The following is a 25,910-nucleotide window of genomic DNA, read 5'->3' on the forward strand; positions in this document are numbered from 1 at the left end:
TTATGTAGATGAAAATCTGCATAGTAAAGTCATTGAAATGAAAACTGTAATTATTCCAAACTTAATGGAAGTGCTCACAATTGAGATCATCAGCGATATTGGCAAAAATATACTTATTAGTTGTGTTTTTTGTGATATGTTAACAAATCTTGACAAATTGTCATTTATTTTATGTTGATAGGGGCAGACATAATAAGTCTCACTTCTTTCTGTTCCTTTTCATTTCTTTCTTTTAAAAAAGAATGAAACAAATAAAATCAATCAATCAATCAATCAAAAAAAACGTGCACTTTTCTGGGCCACATTAAAGAAAAAGACCAGGATTTATTAGTGGACTTGAAAAGTCCTCAGCTCCATCCTTGAACTGTAATGAGGACAGAGTCTATGGAGTCTGTTTAATGCGCCAACATTGGACATGTTGGCGCTACTTACGCATTGAGCCGGTCATTATTAACTGCCAGGCTTTCTCCCTCTGCTTTCTTACAACACTGGTGTCGCCTTTCTCGTGGAATATATGTTTTACTTCTTCATATAACTGAAGAAGCATTGTCTGCTCGTCCCGCGTGAAGAAAGATGCTCGTCCGTGTTCCATTTTCAATCTGTGATTCTGTGATCGATCTCGTGGTCTTAAGAACGCTGTGAAGGCGCACTGATCCAGATGCTCCACGCCGGGCTGGACTGAGCCGCGTCGTTTCATCCTGGCTCGGCAAACGTGCAGCCGATTAACCCGAGAAAACACCGACTGGGCTTATTCAAGCTGCGCCTGCTCATTTATCCTGGATGTCTTTATTCTGGTTTTGTGCAATACCCCCCAGGTGGAAGATGTTGGATTAACCATGTGATGTTTTGGTGGGATGCTGGAGGCTGAAGCTTTACAGTTCAGTATCCAGATTAACGAGCAGACCCGGCGTTGGGTGAAGCGAAGTGATCATGAGCTTACAGACTGTTAACTTATCCCCAGTTCATCAAAACCGGAAAACAGTCTCGATTAAATCCACTCAATGAAAACAAACAGTTCTACGCTCGTCAACAACTTGCCCCCCCGCTGTGTGTGTGTCCTGGGGCAGACACACAGCAGGCCTGGCAAACGAGCAGTTTCAGTCGGGGTACCCACGATCCCCAACAGATAAACATGGTTTCACACTGAGTGTCCTGCAGTGCAGTCTCCCAGGTTGCCGGCCTGCGCACACACAACACGAACAATCCAAAATGCAACATTTCCACTTGGCTGCTTTCCCTCTGCTCACGTTTTGTTGACGACGCTTTCAGGTGCGAGGCATCAGTGAGAAGCACATCGACACCAATCTCCAGGACATGTCTGGGACTTTACTCCTCGAGCTTCCAGAAGATGCGTCCTCAGTCCAGCGCCTGACCGACCTGAACAAGGTTTCTTTCTGAGTCAAACAGAACACACACTGATCAGCTGGATCATTCTCACCTCTGCCTGATAATCCCACCCACCGCCAGGACTGATCTGACCTGCTCATATTGTTATTTCTGATCTGTCCACATGATCGACAAGTACATATTTCCTCTGCTCGGACCGGCGTTGTGTTCACCCCTGCACTTTCTGCCTCTGTGTTTAGCGCCACTGCCAGCAGTGTGTGAAGAGACTGGAGCTGCACTGCAGACACCTGGAGAGAGCCATGGAGGAGCTGAGTGACGTGCTGCGACCGTCCAGCAGTGAGGAGGAGCCTTCTGCAGGTGCTCTTCACCTTCAACACTATGTCGCACTTTTCTTCCACTTTTTGCAGTGATTAACGCTGCGAGCAACAGTCTGTGATGAAACTGAAAGCCAGGCACTTTGCTTTTTTTAAAAATCTGAAAGGAATCGAAGGTGAGGTCAGCATTTTTTTTAATCTTTTTATTCGTTACCTTTTCAGGTCGTGGAGGAGAGAAAGGAAGCCATTTTGAAGAGGTAAGTTCACTTCCAGACTGCAGCAGCTTTGTTATTGCAGCAATATGATCACGATTTAACTTAAAACTCTCATTTTAGGAGTTCAAGAGCCTTTATGAGCTTTTAACCGAGCGAGTGTCCAACGCGGTCGTGGAAGCCACCAGAATGTCTCTGGAGACCCTGAACAGAAGAGTCTGCGGCACTCAGTAAGTGTTTCAGTGCCTGTATGTTGTTACCAAACCACTGCGTGGAAGTACTGACACTTCTCTTTTACAGACCGAAATCAAGAAATGCCAAGTCGCGCCAGTCTTCAGAGGCGGAGTCTGTCCCGGTCCCACTGGTCAAATCAGAGTTCCAGCTCGTCAAACCCAACGTGGTGAGTTTCTGTTTGGGGAGTCCAAGAGAAAATCAGTTTGCCAGTGAATGGATTGAGTGTTGTTGAACAGAAAGTTCAGTTTTCTCCTGTTTTCTGTGATCAGGTACTGGCTCCCACTGCGGACGAGATCCAACAGGCCGTAAATCAACTCATCCTCCTGGTGCTGGATGTGAGCAAAGGGGTTTTGTGGTCTCCAGAGTTCAGCCACGGTCACACAAAGAGCACAGGTGAGTCACGATCAGCACTCCTCTGTGAAATTGAGCTCTGAGCCAGAACGTCGTGACTCCTGACAGCTGGAATATCAAGCAGCACAGGAGTGTTTGGTCCTTCAAGCTGATGTTAGACGGAGAAAAATGCTCACTTGTCAGGACTGGAGTGTGTTGGAGGATCTGTAAAGCTGCTCTGACGCAGCGTTTCTGTAGCCAAACCAGAAGATGTGAGCTGATGACGGAGCGAACAACTGCTGCAGGAATATCTGCAGGCCTGTGGTCATAATGTCGAGACTGATGATGTGGTTTTATCTGTCTTTGATTTCACGACACAGAAAAGGACAACTTGTTTGACCGTGTTTCCAAACAACGAGACGTGGAGAAGGCCGTCGCCTTACTGAAGCAAGGCCTCGGCTCCCAGATGGAGAAAACCCGAGACGTCCTCCAACAGTTTGAGCCCTTCAGAGAGATCTGGGACCAGGACAAGGACGTCACTGTCAAGGTTCGTTCTCTACGAACTCTCGAGGTTGTCGGTTAGCTTGAAATCATGAGATGTTGACATTTTGTTGTTCTTCATCAAGGAGTTCTTCGACAGCAGCCCATCTTTAACCCAGGTCCAGGCTGACCTCCAGCGCTACGACTCAGTGGAGGACAACATTCAGGACATCAAGGCCGTCCTCGTTTCAGGCTTCATGGAGATCTCAACAGGTGAGCTGAAGTCGTTCCTCTCGCGCCGTGCTGACAAACGCTCCTCATGCCTTGTATTCATGACAGGTTTGAAGAGTTCTGCAGACAAAACAAAAACCGCATTTTAAATTCAAATCCAGATGTTTTACACTGAGAGAGCCACAGATTAACACAGATGTTGTGTTTGTGGTTCTGAACAGATGCGCTGAAGGAAGCCCTGAGCGCCGAGACCAGCGCCTGGAAGGAGCTGCTCTGCAGAAGCCTGAGAGAGGAGTACCAGAAGAAGACCACGGACCTCCGGGCGCAGGGCGACCAGTACCTGGCGCTGCTGTCACAGCCTTTGGTTGACCTGAAAGATGCGCTTCGTGCCTCAAAGACGCTGTCTGACCTGCAAGAGGCAGAACTGGACATCCACACCACGCTGACCTCTATCAAGGTGAGAGAAACACAGTGCTGTGCTCAGCAGCTCACAGCTTCCCCACAGGTTTGCCTTTCTTTTGCAGTATTGAATGTCCACAGTTTTTCTTGTTTACTTTGTGTCTGTGTTTGTGTGAGATATGGATGGGGTTATTGCCATAATCGTAATTCTCCCAGTTATCAGTTCTTTCTGCCGAGGAAACGTTTGAGCGTCGTGTTTTGCAGGACGCCTACGAACTCCTGATGCAGAGTGAAGCGGAGGTGACCCAGGAAGAAGCGCTGGGAGTTAAAAAGCTCAGGCAGTTCTTCGACAAGCTCAAGTCTAAAGCCGTAAGTGTATCAGAGAAACCATGAAGGCTGCTTTCTCCCGTCCTCCTCTAACTCACCTGTGATCTCTGTTGTGTGGTGACTTTCCCAGAGTTCAGTGCAGGAGAAGTTTGTCAGTTTGCAGCCCCAGTTGAGTGTGGACCTCCTGCAGAGTGTGGCTGTTTTCAAACACGACGTTCCTGCGTTCATGAAGGAGTATGAGACTGTGAGTACTCCGTGGACATTTGACTTACTGTATTGAGTCGGTGAGGGTGGAAAAGCTCTGACTTCATGGTTCTGTGTTGTAGGAAGGTCCAGGGGTCGAGGGAATCGCTTCACAGGAGGCCAGCCGCAGGTTCCACGCCTTTCAGGTAACCTCGTCAACAACGTCACCAACATTCACACCAGAAGAATCGTCTGAGTGACTGAAACTCACTTCCAGCACCAGGAGCGAATGGTGACTTATTCAATGTTCTTCTTTTCTTGCAGGCTCGGTTTGAGGAGTTATGGGACAATTTCAACTTGTACTCATCAGGAGAGCGGCTTTTGGGTCTGCCAGTCACACGGTATCCTGCGCTCCATGCCACCAAGTGTGTAACAGTCCTACCGTCAGCTTAACTTCTCCCAGAGTCGGTGAGAACCCAGTTAAAGCTGCAACTTGTGATGTTTACCCCAGGAAAGAGCTGGACCTGCTTCAGAAGCTGTACGGTGTGTTCGACGCGGCGATGAGTAAGATCAGCGGCCACTGCAGCACCTTGTGGACAGAGGTGGACATCACAACCATCAAAGCAGAACTTTTGGAGTTCCAGAACAGGTGACCCCCCCCCCCCACTCCTTCTTCTGCTTTAAAAAGCCCTGAATGCATCTCAGATTGTAGAACTTGAACCCTCCAGACCCTTCAGCAAGGCTTTACTCAGTGTCCAGAGTCAGAAGGAGCAAGGTGAAGCAGCTTTTAGTCCCCCGCCGCTCACCTGTGGACTCTCACTTCTTTAAACCAGAGCTTCAGACATTATTGTCTGCTCAGGCTGTTCACCTTGTTGACGTGTTTTCCTCCCTGTCTGAAGGTGCCGGCGGCTCCCCAGTGCTCTGAGGGACGGGCAGGCCTTCCTGAACGTGAAGCAGACCATTGACGACTTCAGCGAGTTGTGTCCTCTGCTGGAAATGATGGCAGACAAAGCAATGATAAAGAGACACTGGCAGCAGATCACAGACTTGACCGGGCACCGGTTCGAGGTGGAGTCGGATGCGTTCACTCTGCAGAATGTCGTGGAAGCGCCTCTGTTGGAGCACAAGGACGACATCGAGGTTTGCCTTGGATTTCTCAGTCTTGAGAACTTCCCAGCCCGTCTCCCTTTGGTTTGTTCACCTCTCTGTGCCTCTGTAGGACATCTGCATATGTGCCGTGAAGGAGAAGGACATCGAAGAGAAGCTGTCCCAAGTGAAGGAGGTGTGGCTGGAGCAGAGGCTGAGCCTGACCACATTCAAGCAGAGAGGAGAGCTGCTGCTGAATCCAGGCGAAACGACGGAAATCCTCACACTTCTGGAAGACGGCCTGATGGTGCTGAGCTCGCTGCTCACCAACAGGTACCACACACACACACACACACACACACACACACACACACGTGTTTTCTTTGCATTGCTGAAACACACCAGTCGGTCAAAACATCATGACCAGCAGTGTTGTGAAGAGCAAATTGACTTTAGCCTCTAACACACCTCTGAAGAATCGGCTTCATTCAGTCAGCAATGCTCCTCCAGTTCGCTGAGTTTGAGCAGGTTTTACACGAAAACGATGCCGGTGGTCATATTGTTGTGGCTGATGGGAGCGTTATGAACCAGAGCTGCCGCTCCATGTCTGTAACGTCCGTGTCTTCTCGGTCCAGATACTGCAGCTTCTACAAAGCAGAGGTCCAGGACTGGAGCTCCAAGCTGCTGACGTGCTCCGACGTGATCGAGCAGTGGTGCGTGGTCCAGAACCTGTGGGTCTACCTGGAAGCCGTGTTCGTGGGAGGAGACATCGCCAAGGATCTTCCTCAGGTGGAGCCCTCCTGCTTTTTCTAATCCGTGCTTTTGTAGTGACGGCTTTTTAAGGCCTTGTAATCACAAATGTTTTGCATCGCAGGAAGAGGAGCGTTTCCAGAATATCGACAAGTCCTGGGTGGAGGTGATGGAGCGAGCGCAGAAGGTCCCGAATGTGGTGGAGTGCTGCGCAGGCGAGCCCACTCTGGCCAAACGGCTGCCCGGCCTGCAGAAAGAGCTGGAATACTGTCAGAAATCTCTGGCAGTGTAAGTCTGATTCTCTTTGTTTTTGCTGCTGGTGATGTTAAAAGTACTTTCCAACCTTTGAAGTAGTTGTTTCACGGTTTGATGTGTTCAAACTGCATTTGCAGAGAGTTGTCATCCTCTTTCTGATGTTGCATTTGGTATCATGTCTTCAGACTCCTGTCAGTATTCCACCAACCAGTCTTCTGGGATAAGAAATGTTTTCTTCCCTTCTGTTTGCTAGGTACCTGGAGAAGAAAAGACTGCTGTTTCCACGGTTCTTCTTCGTCTCTGATCCGTCTCTTTTGGAAATTCTTGGACAAGCCAGCGACTCTCACACGATTCAGGTTTGACCCGTCAACATTTCTTTTAAGTCTGGGGTCAGTAGCCTTTCAGTAGCCTTGAAAACTAAGGTCAAGTAATCATTGGGAATATCTTTCCTGAGCAACTGTTGCCTTCTTGTGTTTTCCAAGTCAAACGTTGTTGGAGCAGTATTTCACATGCTCTTTATCTTCCAGCCGCATCTCCTCGGACTGTTTGACAACGTGAATGAAGTCGAGTTTGATGCAACAGAATATGACAAGATTCTGAGTGTTCGCTCCCGAGAAGGAGAGGAGCTGCCGGTACGTCCGATTCACTCACATCACGAGCTTTGTGTTGTGCTCAAGCAGCGGTTCTTCTTCATTCTGAATAGAGTCACTCACTGCGCCACCTTGTGGTACAAAGTGGGTTTATCAAGCAGTTTGACATGACAGCTGTTCATAAATGTGAGGGCAGGAAATAATGTGCGTGTGCGTGTGCGTGTGTGTGCAGCTGATCCAGCCCGTCGTGGCCCAGGGACCGGTGGAGCAGTGGCTCGGCCAGCTGTTGGTGCAGCAGCAGGCTTCGTTACACTCCAGGATCAGAGAAGCCGACGCGGAGATCATGGAGGGAGACTTGGAACTCATCCCCTTCCTCGACAAGTTCCAGGCGCAGGTCAGAAGACGGGAGGGCGTCTGCGAGGCCCCGTTTACACCCCGCTCAAACGGGGCCTCTCTGCACCCCCGATAGATCGGAAGCTTTTAAGATTTTATCGCTTTATGTTGCGCATTTCTCCACGTCTGTTGTCAAAGCTGAACGTGAACCCTCACTCCAGCCGGTGACAGATGGACAAACGTCTCCATCCTTTCATTATCAACCAAAGGAAATCAAACGTGTGCTCTTCTCTTCAGGTGGGACTGCTGGGAATCCAGATGCTCTGGACACTGGATGCTGAGGAGGCTCTGGAACAAGCAGAATCCAATAAGAAGATCATGCGTGACACCAAGCAGCAGTTTCTCAGCATGCTGGCGACACTGATCAAGCAGACCACCCACGACCTGAGCAAATTCGACCGAGTGAAATACGAGACGCTGGTGACGATCCACCTGCACCAGAGCGACATATTCAACGACCTGGTAGGTTTTCCACTGCGGTTGTGATGGAAATGATCGACTTGTTGCTGTCGTTGACGTGAGAGGAGCTGGGTTATTTCTGATGTGATCTGACAGTTTAAGGCCTGAAACAGAGAGGAAGTCCACTGAGCTAAACTGACCTTACTGACTTGTGTCTCCTCCTTATTCGTGTGCTCAGGTTGCAAAGCGCATTAGAGGTTTCAAAGACTTTGAATGGCTGAAGCAGACCAGATTTTACTACAGCCCAAACTCGGATAAGGTCTTCGTCCCCATCACCGACGTGGTCTTCGTGTACCAGAACGAGTTCCTGGGCTGCACCGACCGCCTGGTCATCACTCCACTCACCGACAGGCAAGAGCAGATGGTTGTGATGGGGTTGTTACTGTAGGAAAAGAAACGTGTTGATCTTTGTTTGGCTGAAGGATTCCTCTGTGTTTCCTCCTGGTGTGGCTCTGGAATGGAAGTGTGGATGGATGTTAAGGTTAAGAAGTGTCCTTTTGTTTCGGTCCACCCAGATGCTACATCACGCTGGCCCAGGCTCTGGGAATGAGCATGGGAGGAGCGCCCGCCGGGCCCGCCGGCACCGGGAAGACTGAGACCGTGAAAGACATGGGCCGCTGCCTGGGCAAGTACGTGGTGGTGTTCAACTGCTCCGACCAGATGGACTTCAGAGGACTCGGAAGGATATATAAAGGTGTGTAATCCGGGCAGAGGGAGCAGTTCATCGAGCAGTGCCGGTTCTGTTCACTCATCTCCTGTTTCCGCTCCCTTCAGGCCTCGCCATGTCCGGATCGTGGGGCTGCTTCGACGAGTTCAACAGAATCGACCTGCCGGTTCTCTCCGTGGCCGCTCAGCAGATGAACGTCATTCTGGCGGCGCGCAAGAATCAGCAGAGCACCTTTGTCTTCACTGACGGAGACCGCGTGGATCTGAACCCGGAGTTCGGACTGTTCATCACCATGGTAAGAAACACGCTGGACAGATTTCACTGCTCTGAACTCTTTTCTCACGGCGTTTTCATCCTCTCTGTGTAGAATCCCGGGTACGCGGGCCGCCAGGAGCTCCCCGAAAACCTGAAGGTGCTGTTCAGGACCGTGTCCATGATGGTTCCAGACCGGCAGGTTGGTCACATTTCCTGCAGAAAACATTCCTTCCAGCTCAGAAGTGAAGCATTAACTCTGTTCTCTCCATCTGTCGCAGATCATCATGAGAGTCAAGCTGGCCAGCTGTGGCTTCAACCAGAACACCATCTTAGCCCGGAAGTTCTTCGTTCTGTACAAACTCTGCGAGGAACAACTCACCAAACAGGTGAGAGTCCCTTCAGGCGCTCCGGCCGCGTTTTGAAGGACGGTGGACGTGCTGACATCTTCCTCTGCCTCGTTTCAGGTCCACTACGACTTTGGGCTGAGGAACATTCTGTCGGTGCTCAGAACGCTCGGCGCCTGTAAAAGAGAAAGACCCGACGACACAGAGTCCAGCATCGTGATGAGAGTGCTGCGGGACATGAACCTGTCTAAACTGGTGAGAACATTGTTCAAGTGATGCTTTCAGTGCTGAGTTCTGTGTCTTCTGACTCTCTCTCTCTCTGTTTCAGGTGGATGAGGATGAGCCGCTCTTCCTCAGTCTGATCAACGACCTGTTTCCTGGCATCCGGCTGGACGGAAGCACCTACACTGACCTCCAAGCTGCCGTGTCCCATCAGGTGGAGCTGGCCGGCCTCGTCAACCACCCGCCCTGGAACCTCAAGCTGGTCCAGGTATGTTACGCGCTCCTCAGTCTGTTCGGTGTTTGGAAACCAGCCCTGGTTCTGACGCCTGACTGTATCTGTTCCATCAGCTGTACGAGGCCATGCTTGTTCGCCACGGCCTGATGACTTTGGGCCCGAGCGGAGCCGGGAAGACCAGCGCCATCAACATCCTCATGCGAGCTTTGACTGAATGTGGGAGTCCGCACCGGGAGATGAGGATGAATCCCAAAGCGATCACAGCTCCGCAGATGTTCGGCCGACTGGACGCAGCCACCAACGACTGGACGGACGGGATCTTCTCCACCCTGTGGAGGAGGACGCTCAAAGCGAAGAAAGGTCAGTGGCAGCAGTCTGCACCAGCAGCGTCACGATCACGACGTCTGTTTGCACGGAAATGGCAGAAGCAGGGAAAATGATGGGGTTAACAATGGAGAATGGTTGCAGGTTGATGATGGAAAGACCTTTTCATTGACATGTTGTTTAAACGAGCTGCTGTGACTCCAGGCGAATTCATCTGGCTCGTGCTGGACGGGCCCGTGGACGCCATATGGATCGAAAATCTCAACTCTGTGCTGGACGACAACAAGACACTGACCCTGGCGAACGGCGACCGCATCCCGATGTCGCCCAACTGCAAGCTGGTGTTCGAGGTGCACAACATGGAGAACGCCTCCCCTGCCACCGTGTCCCGGCTGGGCATGGTCTTCATGAGCTCGTCTGCTCTCGGCTGGAAGCCCATCCTCCAGGTACGTCTCCAGAGCCGTCCACACAGTGACGGTGACGCCGGGCTTTCACCACACAGGCATCAAATCCTCTCTCTGCTGCAGGGCTGGGCTCGCAAGCGCACCGCGCAGGAGGCAAAGAGCATTTTGGGTTTGTACAGCAAGATCTTCAAGGACGTCTACGTGTTCATGAAGCAGAACCTGAAACCCAAAATGGAGCTGTTGGAGTGCAACTACCTGACGCAGGCATGTATCCAAGTAAAGAGTATTCTCCAGGAGATGTTGCAGGAGGGGTTTTGAACTTGTGGATTGTTGCCTCCTCAGTCGGTGAACATCCTGGAGGGCCTCCTCCCCACCACGGAAGTTCCCGGCTTCGCTGGTGGCAAACACCTGGAGCGCCTCTTTGTCTTCTCGCTCATGTGGAGTGTGGGAGCGCTGCTGGAGCTGGAGGACCGGGACAAGCTGGAGGCCTACATCAGGAGCCACGGCAGCCACATCGACGTGCCTCTGAAGCAGCCCGGAGAAACGATGTTCGAGTACATGGTCAACCCCGAAGGTGAGTTCTGTTTCAACTGACTTCTTCACTCGTCGAGTACTGTCTGCTCTGTCATGCAGGAGGTGGAAGTAGTGAGTGTTTCTGTTGGTCCAGCTCTTGGATGGTTTTTGTCAGTTTTCTGTTGGAGGTAGCCGTTACAGAGAGCTTCAAAGCAATCAAAAAATACACACCGTGCCGTTGACGTTAGTGCTGAAACGACCGCTGATAACACCCTGTGTTTGCAGGTGACTGGTGTCATTGGAACGAGCACGTTGGGGAATACGTGTATCCAACCGACCACGTGCCGGACTACACCTCCATTCTTGTGCCCAACGTGGACAACACGAGGACGGCGTTCCTGCTGGAGGCGATCGCCAAACAGCGCAAGGTTGTGAGAGAGATAGAAAGATCTCTCTTTGTCTGCCTTCTTCACAGAAAGTTCCTGCTTGATCCGTGTGTCTGTGTGATTCATTCGTTCTCTTAGGCCGTCCTGCTGATCGGCGAACAAGGAACAGCGAAGACAGTGATGATCAAAGGCTTCACCAAGAAATTCGACCCGGAGACCGACCTCTTCAAGTCCCTCAACTTCTCCTCCGCCACAGAACCCGTCATGTTTCAGGTACAGTTCGTTTCAGCACAAGACTCCGGACTCGGGTTTCTCTGAGCGGCTCCATGTAGAATTTCCTGTTTTCATGAGAAAGGAGGATTTTGTAAAGTGCATTGAGGCTGTTGAACTGTTGAAAATGTCCCATTGCTGTGTTAAGAAGAGGAATTCTCCATCAGTTGATGACACATGTTTGTGATGATGCTTTTCCACATGCAGAGAACCCTGGAAAGCTACATCGAGAAGAGGATTGGCAGCACTTACGGACCTCCGGGAGGACGCAGGATGACCGTCTTCGTCGATGACATCAACATGCCTGTTGTGAACGAATGGGGAGACCAGGTTTGGCTTTCGATTTGTTTTCAGAGTAGGTTTGTGTTTTAAATGACTTGCGTCCGACCCGTCCGCTGGAATCCATTCAGATCACCAACGAGATCGTGCGTCAGATGATGGAAATGAGCGGCATGTACAACCTGGACAAGCCGGGAGACTTCACCACTGTGAAGGACGTCCAGATCCTGGCTGCCATGATTCACCCGGGCGGCGGGAGGAACGACATCCCGCAGCGACTCAAGAGACAGTTCACCGTCTTCAACTGCACGCTGCCGTCAAACGCCTCCATCGACAAGATCTTTGGTAAGAAAAAAACCAAATCAAGATTCGCTCTCCTGTCGCATTTAATCAACTCATCGTCTGCTCTTTTTCCTTCAGGCGTCATCGGCTGTGGATATTTCCATGGATGCAGGAATTTCACCAGTAGCGTCACAAACACGGTGAAGTCCCTGGTGTCCGCTGGGAGGATTCTGTGGCAGTGGACAAAGGTCAGAAAAGGAACTTTGGACTGATGATGAGGTTCACCAGGGAGCAGATAATCTGATTTTCTGTTTTTACATTTCAGGCCAAAATGCTTCCGACACCGTCCAAGTTCCACTACATCTTCAACTTGAGAGATCTGTCCAGGATTTGGCAGGGCATGCTGACCATCAGAGCAGAGGAGTGTGGCGATGTCCCCACTCTCCTGGCTCTGTTCAAGAGTGAATGTACCCGAGTGATCGCAGACAGGTGCCGTATCAAGCAGCCAGGCCTTTTCCTCAGTGCAGCCGCCGGACAGAAGCAGAACGTTGCCTGATTTGTTTTGCAGGTTCATTTGCTCCGAGGACAGAGAGTGGTTCGACGAGTCCCTGACCCGTGTCATCAAGGACCACGTGGACCCGAGGCTCGTCTCGGAGCTTCACCCCGAGCCCTTCTTTGTGGACTTCTTCCGAGACGCACCCGAACCCACCGACGAAGACGATGAGGACGCCTGCTTTGACGCTCCCAAAGTTTATGAGCTGGTGATTTATTCGTATTGCACGAGACATTTTTTTGGCGTGATGAACTCTCTGCTCACAATCTGAACAACCTTTGCTCTCCAAGGTCCCCAACTTTGAGTTTTTGTCGGAGAAGCTGAAGTTTTATCAGACTCAGCACAACGAAATGGTCCGAGGCTCCAGCTTGGACCTGGTTTTCTTCAAAGATGCAATGACTCATCTTGTCAAGGTGACGCAGTAATCCTCCTCTGACTCGAGCAAGTCTTTGGCGGCAGGCCATGGGACCGTGGTGACCTTTGAGTTTCTTCTTTCCTTTAGATCTCCAGAATCATTCGAACTGACGGTGGGAACGCCATGCTGGTGGGAGTGGGAGGATCAGGGAAGCAGAGCCTGACTCGCCTGGCTTCATACATCGCCGGATACGACATCTTCCGGATTACTCTGACCAAGTGAGACGCGGAATTTTTTTATTAATTAATTTTATTTCGGCCATAAAGAATACATGTCATAAGTTATGTATGCATACATATAGATATACACTTATATACATAGACATACTCAGACATATTTATGTGCACATACATACATACACTTGAACGCACATACACATGAATACACATATCATTTGGCCGAAAAGGTTTAGGGCTGAAGCCGAAGCTTATTTTGCCCACCACTACCTCACCGCTGTATGAAAATTAAATAGAACCGAACTAAGTCGAGCTATGACAACAAGCCGACAATCTAAATAGGGCACAGCAAAAGGAAACACTTTTGTTAATTAACATTTTCTTCCTGTCGTTTTTGTTGCAAAAATTTATTTATTTTTTTTTTTTCCCTTCTCCTTCCCTTCCATCTGCTCCCTTCCTTCCTCGTGGTTCTACTCTCTCTTCCCCCTTCCCTTCCCTTCCCTCTCCCTTCCCCATCCTCTCCCCTTCCGTCCAAATTTTCCTCCCTCCTTCTTGTGCTTCTCCCCATTTATGAGGTCGCTAAGAGTGGTACTTACAGTAAATGGTGACGCGAGATAAAGTACAGAGGCCAAACCATCAGACATAATGGATAAAAGAATGAGTTAAATCGTTAAAAAAAAAAAAAAAAAAAAAAAAAAAAAAAAAAAATTAGCTTGGTTGTGAGTTTTGTATGATATGTCTTGTTGGGTTTGTCTACTACTTCACTGTGTGTATTTATTAATCACCCAGGTTTTGTATGATTTTTTGAATATATTCAGAGACTTTGCTGTTTTTAGTTCCTTGTCCAGACTGTTCCACAGATTCACCCCTTTGACTGAAGTACAGTGTCCTTTGGTGTTTGTTCTTGCTTTTATTTTATTAAATATTGCAGTGCCCCTTAAATTATATCTGGTCTCTCTTTGTTTGAACAGGTCCTGCATGCATTCTGGGAGAATATCGTGATATGCTTTAAACATTATGAGTGCTGTGTTTAAGTTTGTTAAGTCATCCAATTTGAGTAGTCGGTTTTTAATGAAAAGAGAATTTGTTGGTGCATGATAGTCACTATGATTAATAATTCTTATTGCTTTTTTTTGTAGTATTGAAATCGGATGGATTATTGTTTTATACGTATGCCCCCACACTTCCACACAATATGTTAGATATGGCAATAAAAGTGAGCAGTATAGTGTGTGGAGGGATTTTTTGTTGACAAAATATTTTACTTTGTGTAAGATAGCTATTATTTTTGATATTTTTCTTTTTAAATTGTCAATATGGGCCTTCCAATTTAGCTTGTTATCTATTATCACGCCGAGAAACTTGGTTTGGTTTACTAGTTCGATGGCTCTGTCGTTAATGGATAGTTTTATTGGAGTTGTAATCATTTTGTTAACGCTGCCTTCAGCTCACGAATTGAAACTGTAGATTCTGATCGAACGTTTACTCTGTTAAACTTACTTGAACTGAATCACAGTGTTGAATTTGAGTACAGATAAATGTGCTCATTGCTGAATGATGTTACTTTTCCTTTCCGAGTGTCTCTTACTAATCCACTTGTTGAATTCTCCTCAGAACATATAACATGAGCAATTTCATGGACGACCTGAAGGATCTGTACAAGACAGCCGGCGCCGAGGGAAAAGGAATCACCTTCGTCTTCACGGACGGCGACATCAAGGACGAGGCTTTCCTGGAGTACCTCAACAACATTCTGTCTTCAGGAGAGGTGAGGACTTCCGGATGCTTTCCAGGCCGTGTTCATCTCCCCCTGAGTCGACTGCATTCAGGAAGTCCTCAGGGCAGAAAGCTCCTAATCATTCCTTTGTAAATGAATGTGTGCAGATTTCCAATCTGTTCGCCAAAGACGAGATTCAAGAGATCACCCAGAATCTGATCCCAGTGATGAAGAAGGAGTCTCCCCGAACTCCGCCAACGTTCGACAACCTGTACGACTTCTTCATATCCCGAGCACGGAAGAATCTGCACGTGGTTCTCTGTTTCTCTCCGGTAGGCCTCAGTGTGTCTCAGTTCTGTCTCCCCTCCCGTCCCTGTGGTCTTGGTCTTCTGTCCGGACTCACACAGCAAGGTGTCTGCTCTGCCTCACAGGTGGGACCCAAGTTTCGGTCCCGGGCGCTGAAGTTTCCCGGCTTGATTTCCGGCTGCACCATGGACTGGTTCACTCCGTGGCCCGCCGAGGCTCTGGCGGCCGTGGCCAATCACTTCCTGTCCGATTTTCCGATGGACTGCCCAGCCGAGGTGAAGTCTGCTGTGGTGACCACCATGGGAACCTACCACGACAAAGTGGCCGACGTCTGCGAGCAATACTTTGAAAGGTGCAGGACACACTCTGATTATTCCAAGATTTCCTTCCATGGTTTATTCTACAGAAGTGTAGATTTGAAGTGTTTTCCACTGTTTTGTCTTTCAGGTTCCGACGGAGGACTCACGTCACCCCCAAGTCCTTCCTGTCATTCATAAATTGTTATAAGACGGTGTATGCCGAAAAGCACGAGTCCATCAACACCCTGGCAGAGCGCATGAATGTCGGTAAGTGCACAGGACAGGATGTGAAGTCTGTGTTGAGAATTGAGCTTAAAACGACGTGATTGGTTTCCAGGGTTGTTCAAACTGGTGGAGGCCAACGAGTCGGTGGCAAAGCTGTCAGAAGAGCTGGTGGTGAAGGAGAAGGAGCTGGCTGTAGCGTCTGCTAAAGCCGACGAGGTGAATCCCACGATGCGGCAGCATCCGCTGAACTGAGCAAGTCTGAATGGCCCCCGGAGCGATGGAGTGTTTGTTCTCACCGGCGTTTCTGCACTCACACAGGTGGTGGCAGAGGTGACGGTCAGCGCCGAGGCGGCCACCGTAGTCAAGAACGAGGTGGAGAAGGTGAAGGATAAAGCCCAGAAGATCGTGGAAGGGATCGAGAGGGAGAGAGCTATCGCAGAGGAGAAACTGGAAGCTGCCAGACCAGCGCTGGAAGAGGCGGAAGCTGCACTCAACGTGAGATCTCTCAGCCTTTTTCAGCATATCAATTCATTTCCGTTGTCTCTGTGCGTGTCTGATCCAACGTCCTCTGCTTGCAGACCATCAAGCCATCTGATATTGCCACGGTGAGAAGGCTGGCCAAGCCTCCAAAGCTGATCATGACCATTATGGACTGCGTCCTGATTCTGTTCAAGAAGAAGACGGACTGCACCGTTTCTCAAGACGCCAAAATGTCGCCCTCATGGCCCCAGGCCTTGAAGGTAACAAGTCTGCAGACCCTCCTCGTGCAAAGTGAACCCTGCATGTGTCGGCGTGTCTCGGAGTATTAACAATATTCCCTCTGATCCACCGCAGCTCATGAGCGCCCCGGGTTTCCTGCTGTCCCTGCAAAACTTCCAGAAGGACACGATCACTGACGAGGTCGTGGCCCTGCTGGAGCCCTACTTCGCCCTGCCGGAATACACCATGGAAAACGCCAGGAAAGTGTGCTCCAATGTGGCTGGCCTGTTAGCCTGGACCCGTGCGATGGCGACCTACTACCACATCAATAAGGAAGTGGTGCCACTCAAGGTGAAACACGTCAACACACTCATTTTATGTTCCAGATCTGCGGTTTAGCTCTGTACCTTTAAGGTGCAACACAAGATTTTTCCTACACGGAGATATCTTAGCTGCCCTTCATTAAGCCACACTGCCTGTTAAACAGGGCTGTGCAGTACACTCTTTATGTACTCTTTGTGTGTGTGTGTGTGTGTGTGTGTGTGTGTGTGTAGGCTAACTTGGCCATTCAGGAAAGCAAGCTGGAAGAGGCTAATGAGAAGCTGGACCAGGCTAACGCTCAGCTGGCTGAGAAGGAAGCAGAGTTCAACAAAGTCAAAGCCAAGCATGACGCCGCCGTGAAGGAGAAGCAGGTTTGAAACCCGTGACGTATAAGTTGTGCGTCAGTGTGAGTGCAGAGAACAGAACGATCTGAACGAGTCTTGTTTTTCAGGACCTGGAGGACGACGCTAAACGCTGCAAGAATAAAATGCAGGCTGCAACGGAGCTCATTGATGGCCTGAGTGGGGAGAGAGAACGCTGGACGGAGCAGAGCAAACAGTTCAAATCGCAGATAAACAGGCGGGTTCATTTGTTTTTAATACTGTCATGATTTCCAGTGAGCCTTCAGGTGCTGACGTGACTCTCGTCTGCAGGCTCGTCGGCGACGTCCTCCAGCTGGCCGGCTTCCTGTCGTACTGCGGGCCGTTCAACCAGCGTTTCCGTGACATCCTGCTGAAGACGGTGTGGGAGGCGGAGCTGAGGAAGGCCGACATCCCTTTCTCAAAAGACCTGGACATCCTCTCTGCCCTCGTGGACCCTGCAACTGTGAGTGAAATGTGAATCTTTGATTTGGAGCGTTTCTGGGAGTGTTGTGTGACTGACAGGAACAGAAGAAGTGTGGAAGTGACCACGTGTCGTCTCCCGACTCTTACACTGTTGACAGATCAGTGAGTGGAACCTTCAGGGACTCCCAGGAGATGACTTGTCTGTGCAGAACGGCATAGTCGTCACTAAATCCACCAGATACCCGCTCCTCATCGACCCCCAGACTCAGGGGAAGGCTTGGATCAAGAAGAAAGAAGAGGCCAACTCGCTGCAGGTACACGGTCAGACCCACCTCAGGTACTTCCTTCTTGCCTTTGCTCTTTCTGAACGTCTGCTGTCGTCCTCCGTCCAGGTGACGTCGCTCAACCACAAGTTCTTCCGCACTCACCTGGAGGAATGTCTCTCTCTGGGACGCCCGCTGCTCATCGAGGACATCAGCGAGGAGCTGGACCCGGCTCTGGACAACGTCCTGGAGAAGAACTTCATCAAGTCTGGGACCAGCTTCAAGGTACGTCAACGCGCTTGTGTCTTCCAGACCCCGTCCGGTCCCGTCTTTGCTGTTTGGTGGTTCAGCTCGTGTCCTGTTGGCGTCAGGTGTCATGTAACGTTAGGATTAGAGATGCACCGATACCGACGGCAGTATCGGCCGTTTACACACGTCACAGATTAACTGTTTGAAAACTTGTTCAGGTCAAAGTGGGAGACAAAGAGGTGGACATAATGGACGGCTTCAAGCTCTACATCACCACCAAACTGCCCAATCCAGCGTACACCCCCGAGATCAGCGCCAAGATGTCCATCATCGACTTCACTGTGAACCAGAAGGGCCTGGAGAACCAGCTGCTGGGCCGCGTCATCCTCACAGAGAAATACGTACGAGCCTCCACTCTCACGTGCACGTGAACATGCGCGTCCGGAATTCCTGTTGCCACTGGGTGTGTTAGCTGTGCATGGACCGAGCTCTTTTCTTTCTCTCAACAGGAACTGGAGGAAAGGAGACTGAAGCTCATCGAGGACGTAGCTGCCGATAAGAGGACCATGCAGGAGCTGGAAGACAACCTGCTGTACAAACTCAGCACCACTAAAGGTACCAGAGACTTTCTCAAAGCTCAGTAGCCTCAAACTGGCCGCTGGAGCCTGAATGCAACTGTGCTGATTGCGCTCCGTGTGCTTTCAGGCTCCCTGGTCGACGACGAGTCCATGATCGGCATCCTGAACACCACCAAAAACACCGCCGCCGAGGTCAGCGACAAGCTCAGCGAGGCGGCCGACTCCGAGGAGATGATCAACAAGGCTCAGGCGGAGTATCGTCCTGTGGCCACTCGGGGCAGCATCCTGTACTTCCTCATCACAGAAATGAGCATGGTCAACGTCATGTACCAGACCTCCCTCAGCCAGTTCCTCAGAGTCTTCGATCTGTCGCTGGAGAGGTAAAACTACCGCAGAAACTCAGAGGCTGAAGCTTCTGTGAACGTCCGCCGTGTTGCTGTCTGTTCCTCTCTCGTCTCATCATGGCTCCGCTCTCTCAGGTCTGACAAGTCCCGGAAAACCAAGCAACGGATCAAGAACATCATCAACTACCTGACGTACGAGGTGTTCAGATACACCGTCAGGGGCCTGTATGAAGAACACAAGTTCATCTTCACAGTCCTGCTGGCCCTCAAGATCGACCTGCAGCGAGAAGCGATAAACCACGACGAGTTCCAGGTCTTCGTGAAAGGTGAGTCTCGACCGGTTTCTGTCACCGCTGGTGGTTTTGTTTCTGTGTCAGTCCACCATGAGCAATAATATTGTCAGTGGACTCATCCCTCCAAACCATGAAGGTTCTTCATGGCTGTAGAAAGAACAGAAAGCATGAACCTCTTAACGTCTTCTGACTCACTAACAGGTGGAGCCGCTCTGGACTTGAAGACCTGCCCTCCAAACCCCCACAGCTGGATCCTGGACATGGTCTGGCTAAACCTGGTGGAGCTCGACAAACTGCCACAGTTCTCCGGCATCTTGAACAAGGTCAGTTTCAGTTCAATTCCAGTGGGATTCTACGTGCAGAATCTGGTGTTTGGCGTTTGGGTTCGGTCTAAAACTTTCACAACACAAAACAAAAAGACCATTCTCAAGAGAAATGCTTGTTTTTTTTCAAAAACTCTCCAGAGATCGGCCCAACTTCAATGTCAAAGTCAACACAGTTAGCATTCATGACATGACTAATAGCGACTGACAGTGATGCTGCGAACATTTATTCTTTGTTGTTTTGGATTCTCGTATATTTTAGGTGTCTAAGAATGGAAAACGGTGGAAAGCCTGGTTCGACCTGGACGCACCGGAGGAAGGAGTCATTCCCGGCGGATACAGCGCTCTCGGCATCTTCCACAAACTGTTGCTGATCAGGTCGGATCCCGCTGCTGAACTCAGCCTGTCGCCCAGGTGTCATATCACCACAGCGTTAACCCGGTCCTCCTCCACAGGTCGTGCTGCCCCGACCGGACTTTGTGTCAGGCCGTCAAGTACGTGGGAGAGTCTGTGGGCGGGAAGTTCGCCGAGCCCGTCATCCTGAACCTCCGCAGCACCTGGCAGGAAAGCGACCCCCGCACGCCTCTGATCTGCTTCCTGTCGATGGGCTCCGACCCCACCGACCAGATCGAAGTGCTGGCTACCAGACTGGGAGTCGGTGAGTTTGGCTGGCAGGCGGCTGCAGGTTTGGTCTCTTTGTTTCTCATCTCTAACGACGTCAATATGCTGATTCGCCTTGTAGAATGCAACGCCATATCCATGGGCCAAGGACAAGAGGTGCATGCCAGGAAGCTGCTTCAAACCTCGATGACTCAGGTGCTCACGTCACTCACATTCAGTGCTTTTATGCAGGGCTCCTTACAGCTATTTAGTTGGAAAATGTCTTTGTAGTGTATGGCTTCTGTTTTTCCATGAATCCTCATCGATAATAGATTTCAGCATCTTAAAAGGAAATGTCACAATAATGGTGGTGAAAATAGAAGTCCTACTTTCAGGATGAATGAAACGGCGAGAATTGGAAACATTCAGATGAGATGCTGCCGTGGTTTCTTCTAATCTGTCTCTGTCTGCTTCCAGGGAGGCTGGGTGCTTCTGCAGAACTGCCATCTGGGTTTGGACTTCATGGAGGAGTTGCTGGAAACCGTCACGGGCGCCGAGAGCGTGCAGGACAGCTTCAGAGTGTGGATCACCACCGAGCCGCACAGCAAGTTCTCCATCACTCTGCTGCAGGTGACGCCGCGCTCAGCTCCACGTATCGCCATCTTTTATGGTGGTAAAACTAAACCCTCTGGTCTTTTGTCCCCTTCAGTCCTCCATCAAGTTCACCAACGACCCTCCTCAGGGGATCCGCGCCGGCCTGAAGAGGACGTTCACAGGGATTTCCCAGGAGCAGCTGGAAGTCAGCGACCTGCCCTTGTGGAAGCCTCTGCTGTACAGTGTGGCCTTCCTCCACACTGCTGTGCAGGTACAAACACCGGCAGACTCTTCCCAGGTGTAGAGAGAGTCTGGCTGTCATCACATGTGCTTCCAGGGAGTCTGGAATTCAACCCTCTGATCTTTTTGACAATTTTCTCTCCCAGAAAGTCAAAGTTTCCACAAACATACTGACAGGTGATTTTTTTTTTTCCTCGCTCTCTCTTTAAGGAACGACGCAAGTTTGGAGCGCTGGGTTGGAACATCCCGTACGAGTTCAATTCGGCTGATTTCAGCGCGAGCGTTGAGTTTGTGAAGAGGCACCTGGAGGACTGCGGCCCTGGGAAGGTGAGGCTCCAGCGGCTGGTAGAGGGATTCTGCTGACGGGCTCGCTGGGAACGGTACGGATTGGGGTGATGCTGCCACGTCACGCTCTCGGTGCTTGTGTTCCTGCAGGATGTGTCGTGGGTGACGCTGCGCTACATGCTGGCCGAGGTGCAGTACGGAGGAAGGGTCACCGATGACTACGACAAGCGTCTCTTGCAGTGCTTCGCCCAGGTGAGGCTCCCGCCTCCGGCCGTGTCCATGTTGCACTTGGCTCGTCGTTTGTTCAGAGACTTGACGTTTTACTCTTTCCATCGCAGGTGTGGTTCAACAGCAAGGTGTTGGATCCAGCTTTCTGCTTCAGCTCCGGCTACAAGATCCCCGTGTGTGAGAAGGTGGAGGACTACCTGGAGTACATCCAGAGTCTGCCCCCCGTGGATTCACCACAAGCTCTCGGCCTGCACCCAAATGCAGATATCACGTGAGGAGAGGCCGTGGTTCACAGCGGCTTGGTTGATGATATGCTCCATAGTTGGTTTCCATTTTGCAGAAAGCAGTGAATTTCCACCTACTAGATGACAGAGTGCAGCGCTGTGTCTTCATGTGAGTTTCCTGTTTGTTTCTGCCAGATATCAGACAAACACCTCCGCCTTAGTGTTCGACACCATCACCAACATTCAGCCCAAAGAAAGCGGAGGAGGATCGGGGGAGACTCGGGAGTCGGCGGTGTACAGCATGGCAGAGGACATGCTGAGGAAACTGCCCCGGGACTACGTGCCTCACAAGGTCGGTGGACTCGATTGCTGTGTGTTTGCCCACAAATCCTCGACTCAGCTGAAATGTACACCGTGCATCTGTGTCGTTGGACTTTCAGGTCACAGCCAGGCTGAAGAAGATGGGAGCTCTGTGCCCGATGAACATCTTCCTGCGTCAGGAGGTGGATCGACTGCAGAGGATTCTCACGGTGGTGCGCGTCACTCTGACCGACCTGAAGTTAGCCATCGACGGCACCATCATCATGAGTGAGGTGAGATTGCTGAGACGCTGCGCCGCCACACCAGCAGTGGATGAACACCTCCTGATGAAGATTTCATTTGAGAGGACGTTTCTTTCAAATGAGATGTTCCTGAAAATGTGCCATGTTTAATCGGTCAATGCCATGAAACTGACGTCCTTATTCATACGGTCTGTTCCAGAACCTCCAAGACGCCCTGGACAACATTTTTGACGCCCGTGTCCCAAATCTGTGGAAGAAGATCTCCTGGGAGTCGTCCACACTGGGCTTCTGGTTCACGGAGCTGCTGGAGAGGAACCAGCAGCTCCACAGCTGGGTGTTCAAGGGGCGACCCCAAAGCTTCTGGATGACCGGATTCTTCAACCCACAAGGTGAGTCGACCGCATGTGACCTTCTCAAACATCAAACACTGGAGGACACACACTCTGATGGCATGGAGGACAGTCGGGAGCTGCTGAGCGAGAATGAATGCTGTCTGACTGTGTTTTCCAGGGTTTCTAACGGCGATGAGACAGGAAGCCACCCGAGCGAACAAAGGCTGGACTCTGGACACGGTCACTCTCAACAGCGAGGTCCTGACCAAGTCCAAAGACGAGATCAAGTTTTCACCCAGAGTGAGTCCAAACAGCTGTTCACCGACTGTCCACTCAGCCCGGTTTGACTCCGGCCCCCCGAGTGTCTGACTGTTGTCCCTGTCCACAGGTGGGAGTCTATGTCCACGGCTTGTACCTGGACGGCGCCGGCTGGGACAAGAGCAAGAGCTGCCTGGTGGAGTCCTCTCCCAAAGTCCTCTTCACTCCGATGCCCGTCATCCACATCTTTGCGGTGAACTCCACGGCCCCGGCGGCCCCCGGCCTCTACGTCTGCCCCGTCTACAAGAAGCCGCAGCGCACCGACCTCAACTACATCACGGCGGTGACGCTGCCGAGCGGCCAGTCCCCGGACCAGTGGGTCCTGCGAGGCGTCGCCCTGCTCTGCGACATCAAGTAGAGGAAACGCCCAGCGCTCTGAAAACCCCGACGCAAAAAAAAAGGAGGGAAAAAAGGAGAAAACATCCTAAAACAGACGAGAAAACTTATAAACACAGAGACAGTTACAAAAAGAAAGCAGCACGTAAAAAGAAAGGAGGGAAAAAAGGAGAAAACATCCTTAAACAGACGAGAAAACTTAAAAAACACAGAGACAGTTTAAAAAAAGAAGCAGCACGTAAAAAGAAAGGAGGGAAAAAAGAGAAAACATCCTAAAACAGACGAGAAAACTTAAAAAACACAGAGACAGTTAAAAAAAGAAAGCACGTAAAAAGAAAGGAGGGAAAAAAAGAGAAAACATGCTAAAACAGACGAGAAAACATAAAAAACACAGAGACAGTAAAAAAAGAAAGCACGTAAAAAGAAAGGAGGGAAAAAAAGGAGAAAACATCCAAAACGAACGGAAAAACTTAAAAAACACAGAGCAGTTAAAAAAAGAAAGCACGTAAAAAGAAAGGAGGAAAAAAGGAGAAAACATCCTAAAACAGACGAGAAAACTTAAAAAACACAGAGACAGTTAAAAAAAGAAAGCATGTAAAAAGAAAGGAGGGAAAAAAAGAGAAAACATCCTAAAACGGATGAGAAAACTTAAAAAACACAGAGACAGTTAAAAAAAGAAAGCAGCACGTAAAAAGAAAGGAGGGAAAAAAGGAGAAAACATCCTAAAACAGGCGAGAAAACATAAAAAACACAGAGACAGTTAAGAAAAGAAAGCAGCAAAAGGAGAAACACCAGAAAGAGGTTGAGAAAATGTAAAAATTGTAGAGTATTTTAAAGAAAAAGAGATCAGAAGAAGACAAAAAGAGAGCAGAAGAAATGAGAAAGAACAGAAGAAATTAGAAAGAAGAAAGACGTCAAAAGGAAGAGAAAATGAGACGAGACAAAAAAGAGCAGACAAAACGGGAAACAAAAAAGAGAAGAAGAAAGACCCCAAAAAAAGAGAAGAAAGAAGACCCTCTCCCCCCTTTCTCCCTCCCTTTTTCCTTCTCCCTAACACCCTCCCACTCTTTCCCTCTCCCTGCCCTTCCCTTCCCGTCTTTCGCCACTCTCTCCCTCTTTCCCTCCCCCTTTCTCTCTCCCCACTCTTTCCCTCCCCCCTCACCCTCTCTCACCCTCTCCCCCTCTCTGCCACTTTTTCTCTCCCTCTCTCTCTCACTCTCTCTCCCTCTCCCTCTCCCCCTCTTTCCCTCCCCCCTTTCCTTCTCTCTCTCCCCTCTCTCTCTCTCCCCCCTCCCACTCTCTCTCCCTCTCCTCTCACCCTCTCCCCTTCTCCCCCACTCTTTCACCTCCATCTCTCCCTCTCCTCCTCTCTCTCACTCTGTCTCACCCTGTCCTCTCTCATCCTCTCCCCCTCTCTCCCCGTCTTTACCTTCCCCCTCTCTCTCCCTCTCCTCTTTCACCCTCTCCCCTTCTCCCCACTCTTTCACTCCCATCTCTCCCTCTCCTCCTCTCTCTCACTCTCTCCCCCCTCTCTCCCACTCTTTTCCTCCGCCTCTCCCCCCTCCCACTATTTCCTTCCCTTCTCACCCTCTCCCACTCTCTCTCCCTCTCTCTTTCTCTCCCCCTCTCTCCCATTCTTTCCCTTCCCTTCTCTCCCCCTCTCCCGTTCTCTCTCGATCTTATCCCTCCACCTCTCACCCTCTCTCACCCTCTCCCCCTCTGTGCCACTTTTTCTCTCCCTCTCTCTCTCACTCTCTCTCACCCTCTTACCCTCTCTCCCACTCTTCCCCCCTCCAAATGTCTTTCCCTCCCCCTCTGTCCCTTTCTCACTCTCACCCTCTCTCGTCCTCTCTCCCTCCCACTCTTTCCCTTCCCTCTCTCCCTCTCTCACCCTCTCCCCCTCTCTCCCACTCACCCTATCCCAATCTCTCTCTCTCCCACTCTTTCCCTCCCCCTCTCTCTCACATCTCCCACTCTTTCCCCCTCTCTCTCCCCCTCCCACTCTTTCCCTTCCCTTCTCTATCTCTGTCACCCTCTCCCCCTTTTTCTCTCCCTCTCTCTCTCTCTCCCTCTCACTATCTCCCCTTCTCTCCCACTCTTTCCCTGACCCTCTCTCCCTCTGCCCCTCTATCACTCTCTCGCCCTCTCCCCTCCCACTAATTCTCTCTCTCCCCATCTCTCACCCTCTCTCACCCTATCCCCATCTCCCCCTCCCACTCTTTACCTGCCCCCTCTCTCCCACTCACCCTCTCCCCCCTCCCACTCTTTCCTCTCCCTCTCTCACCCTTTCTCACCCTCTCCTCTCCCACTATCTTTCCCTCACATTCTCTCCCTCTCACTCTTTCTCCCCTAACACTCTTACCCTCACCCTCTCTCCCTTTCTCCCTCTCCCCCTCTCTCCCCCCTCTCCCCCTCCCAACTGTCTTTACCTCACCCTCTCTCACCCTTTATCCCCTCTCCCTCTTTCTCCCTCTCCCCTCTCTCACACTCACCCTCTCTCCCTCTCCTCCCCTCTCACCCTTTCTCACCCTCTCCTCTCTAACCCTCTACGCCACTCTATCCCTCCCCCTCTCTCACCCTTTCCCCTCTCCCCCACTCTTTCCCTGTCCCTCTATCACCCTCTCCCCCTCTCTCTCTCACCTCTCTCCCTCCCACTCTTTCCCTTCCCTTCTCTCACCCTCTCCTCTCTCACCCTCTCCCCCACTCTCCCCCTCTCTCACCCTGTCTCCCCCTCTCCTCTCTCATCCTCTCCCCCTCTCTCCCCGTCTTTACCTCCCCCCTCTCTCTCCCTCTCCTCTCACCCTCTCCCCTTCTCCCCCACTCTTTGACTCCCATCTCTCCCTCTCCTCCTCTCTCTCTCTCTCCCCCTCTCT

General features: G+C 50.7%; 1 protein-coding gene across 1 annotated transcript in view; it reads left to right on the plus strand.

Moving 5' to 3' along the window:
• Positions 1 to 23,059, plus strand: part of LOC115397267 (dynein heavy chain 8, axonemal-like) — a 30,671-nt gene extending 7,612 nt beyond the window's left edge. The window contains exons 15-87 of the mRNA XM_030103497.1: positions 1,270 to 1,386; positions 1,587 to 1,704; positions 1,884 to 1,918; positions 1,997 to 2,103; positions 2,174 to 2,273; positions 2,377 to 2,500; positions 2,818 to 2,984; positions 3,064 to 3,190; positions 3,370 to 3,605; positions 3,812 to 3,916; positions 4,005 to 4,118; positions 4,201 to 4,263; positions 4,382 to 4,482; positions 4,569 to 4,706; positions 4,957 to 5,197; positions 5,277 to 5,476; positions 5,779 to 5,932; positions 6,018 to 6,181; positions 6,402 to 6,504; positions 6,676 to 6,780; positions 6,971 to 7,132; positions 7,369 to 7,593; positions 7,769 to 7,941; positions 8,106 to 8,284; positions 8,365 to 8,552; positions 8,625 to 8,711; positions 8,791 to 8,898; positions 8,977 to 9,111; positions 9,185 to 9,346; positions 9,427 to 9,673; positions 9,842 to 10,083; positions 10,165 to 10,305; positions 10,384 to 10,615; positions 10,840 to 10,982; positions 11,079 to 11,213; positions 11,418 to 11,540; positions 11,621 to 11,834; positions 11,910 to 12,019; positions 12,097 to 12,260; positions 12,340 to 12,532; positions 12,615 to 12,737; positions 12,827 to 12,957; positions 14,530 to 14,683; positions 14,800 to 14,964; positions 15,064 to 15,290; positions 15,386 to 15,504; positions 15,575 to 15,678; positions 15,781 to 15,957; positions 16,041 to 16,202; positions 16,297 to 16,512; positions 16,716 to 16,853; positions 16,934 to 17,061; positions 17,136 to 17,307; positions 17,426 to 17,581; positions 17,660 to 17,815; positions 17,998 to 18,180; positions 18,289 to 18,394; positions 18,485 to 18,737; positions 18,837 to 19,027; positions 19,196 to 19,317; positions 19,580 to 19,695; positions 19,773 to 19,975; positions 20,060 to 20,133; positions 20,395 to 20,547; positions 20,627 to 20,782; positions 20,962 to 21,078; positions 21,187 to 21,288; positions 21,375 to 21,535; positions 21,684 to 21,840; positions 21,929 to 22,081; positions 22,251 to 22,440; positions 22,562 to 22,683; positions 22,772 to 23,059. Of these exons, the coding sequence (XP_029959357.1) occupies positions 1,270 to 1,386; positions 1,587 to 1,704; positions 1,884 to 1,918; positions 1,997 to 2,103; positions 2,174 to 2,273; positions 2,377 to 2,500; positions 2,818 to 2,984; positions 3,064 to 3,190; positions 3,370 to 3,605; positions 3,812 to 3,916; positions 4,005 to 4,118; positions 4,201 to 4,263; positions 4,382 to 4,482; positions 4,569 to 4,706; positions 4,957 to 5,197; positions 5,277 to 5,476; positions 5,779 to 5,932; positions 6,018 to 6,181; positions 6,402 to 6,504; positions 6,676 to 6,780; positions 6,971 to 7,132; positions 7,369 to 7,593; positions 7,769 to 7,941; positions 8,106 to 8,284; positions 8,365 to 8,552; positions 8,625 to 8,711; positions 8,791 to 8,898; positions 8,977 to 9,111; positions 9,185 to 9,346; positions 9,427 to 9,673; positions 9,842 to 10,083; positions 10,165 to 10,305; positions 10,384 to 10,615; positions 10,840 to 10,982; positions 11,079 to 11,213; positions 11,418 to 11,540; positions 11,621 to 11,834; positions 11,910 to 12,019; positions 12,097 to 12,260; positions 12,340 to 12,532; positions 12,615 to 12,737; positions 12,827 to 12,957; positions 14,530 to 14,683; positions 14,800 to 14,964; positions 15,064 to 15,290; positions 15,386 to 15,504; positions 15,575 to 15,678; positions 15,781 to 15,957; positions 16,041 to 16,202; positions 16,297 to 16,512; positions 16,716 to 16,853; positions 16,934 to 17,061; positions 17,136 to 17,307; positions 17,426 to 17,581; positions 17,660 to 17,815; positions 17,998 to 18,180; positions 18,289 to 18,394; positions 18,485 to 18,737; positions 18,837 to 19,027; positions 19,196 to 19,317; positions 19,580 to 19,695; positions 19,773 to 19,975; positions 20,060 to 20,133; positions 20,395 to 20,547; positions 20,627 to 20,782; positions 20,962 to 21,078; positions 21,187 to 21,288; positions 21,375 to 21,535; positions 21,684 to 21,840; positions 21,929 to 22,081; positions 22,251 to 22,440; positions 22,562 to 22,683; positions 22,772 to 23,059 (11,157 nt within the window). The remainder of the gene's footprint in view (positions 1 to 1,269; positions 1,387 to 1,586; positions 1,705 to 1,883; positions 1,919 to 1,996; positions 2,104 to 2,173; positions 2,274 to 2,376; positions 2,501 to 2,817; positions 2,985 to 3,063; positions 3,191 to 3,369; positions 3,606 to 3,811; positions 3,917 to 4,004; positions 4,119 to 4,200; positions 4,264 to 4,381; positions 4,483 to 4,568; positions 4,707 to 4,956; positions 5,198 to 5,276; positions 5,477 to 5,778; positions 5,933 to 6,017; positions 6,182 to 6,401; positions 6,505 to 6,675; positions 6,781 to 6,970; positions 7,133 to 7,368; positions 7,594 to 7,768; positions 7,942 to 8,105; positions 8,285 to 8,364; positions 8,553 to 8,624; positions 8,712 to 8,790; positions 8,899 to 8,976; positions 9,112 to 9,184; positions 9,347 to 9,426; positions 9,674 to 9,841; positions 10,084 to 10,164; positions 10,306 to 10,383; positions 10,616 to 10,839; positions 10,983 to 11,078; positions 11,214 to 11,417; positions 11,541 to 11,620; positions 11,835 to 11,909; positions 12,020 to 12,096; positions 12,261 to 12,339; positions 12,533 to 12,614; positions 12,738 to 12,826; positions 12,958 to 14,529; positions 14,684 to 14,799; positions 14,965 to 15,063; positions 15,291 to 15,385; positions 15,505 to 15,574; positions 15,679 to 15,780; positions 15,958 to 16,040; positions 16,203 to 16,296; positions 16,513 to 16,715; positions 16,854 to 16,933; positions 17,062 to 17,135; positions 17,308 to 17,425; positions 17,582 to 17,659; positions 17,816 to 17,997; positions 18,181 to 18,288; positions 18,395 to 18,484; positions 18,738 to 18,836; positions 19,028 to 19,195; positions 19,318 to 19,579; positions 19,696 to 19,772; positions 19,976 to 20,059; positions 20,134 to 20,394; positions 20,548 to 20,626; positions 20,783 to 20,961; positions 21,079 to 21,186; positions 21,289 to 21,374; positions 21,536 to 21,683; positions 21,841 to 21,928; positions 22,082 to 22,250; positions 22,441 to 22,561; positions 22,684 to 22,771) is intronic.
• Positions 23,060 to 25,910: the final 2,851 nt, after the last annotated feature.

The sequence above is a fragment of the Salarias fasciatus genome, chromosome 11, assembly GCF_902148845.1.
Source record: "Salarias fasciatus chromosome 11, fSalaFa1.1, whole genome shotgun sequence".
Taxonomy (NCBI): Eukaryota; Metazoa; Chordata; class Actinopteri; order Blenniiformes; family Blenniidae; genus Salarias; species Salarias fasciatus.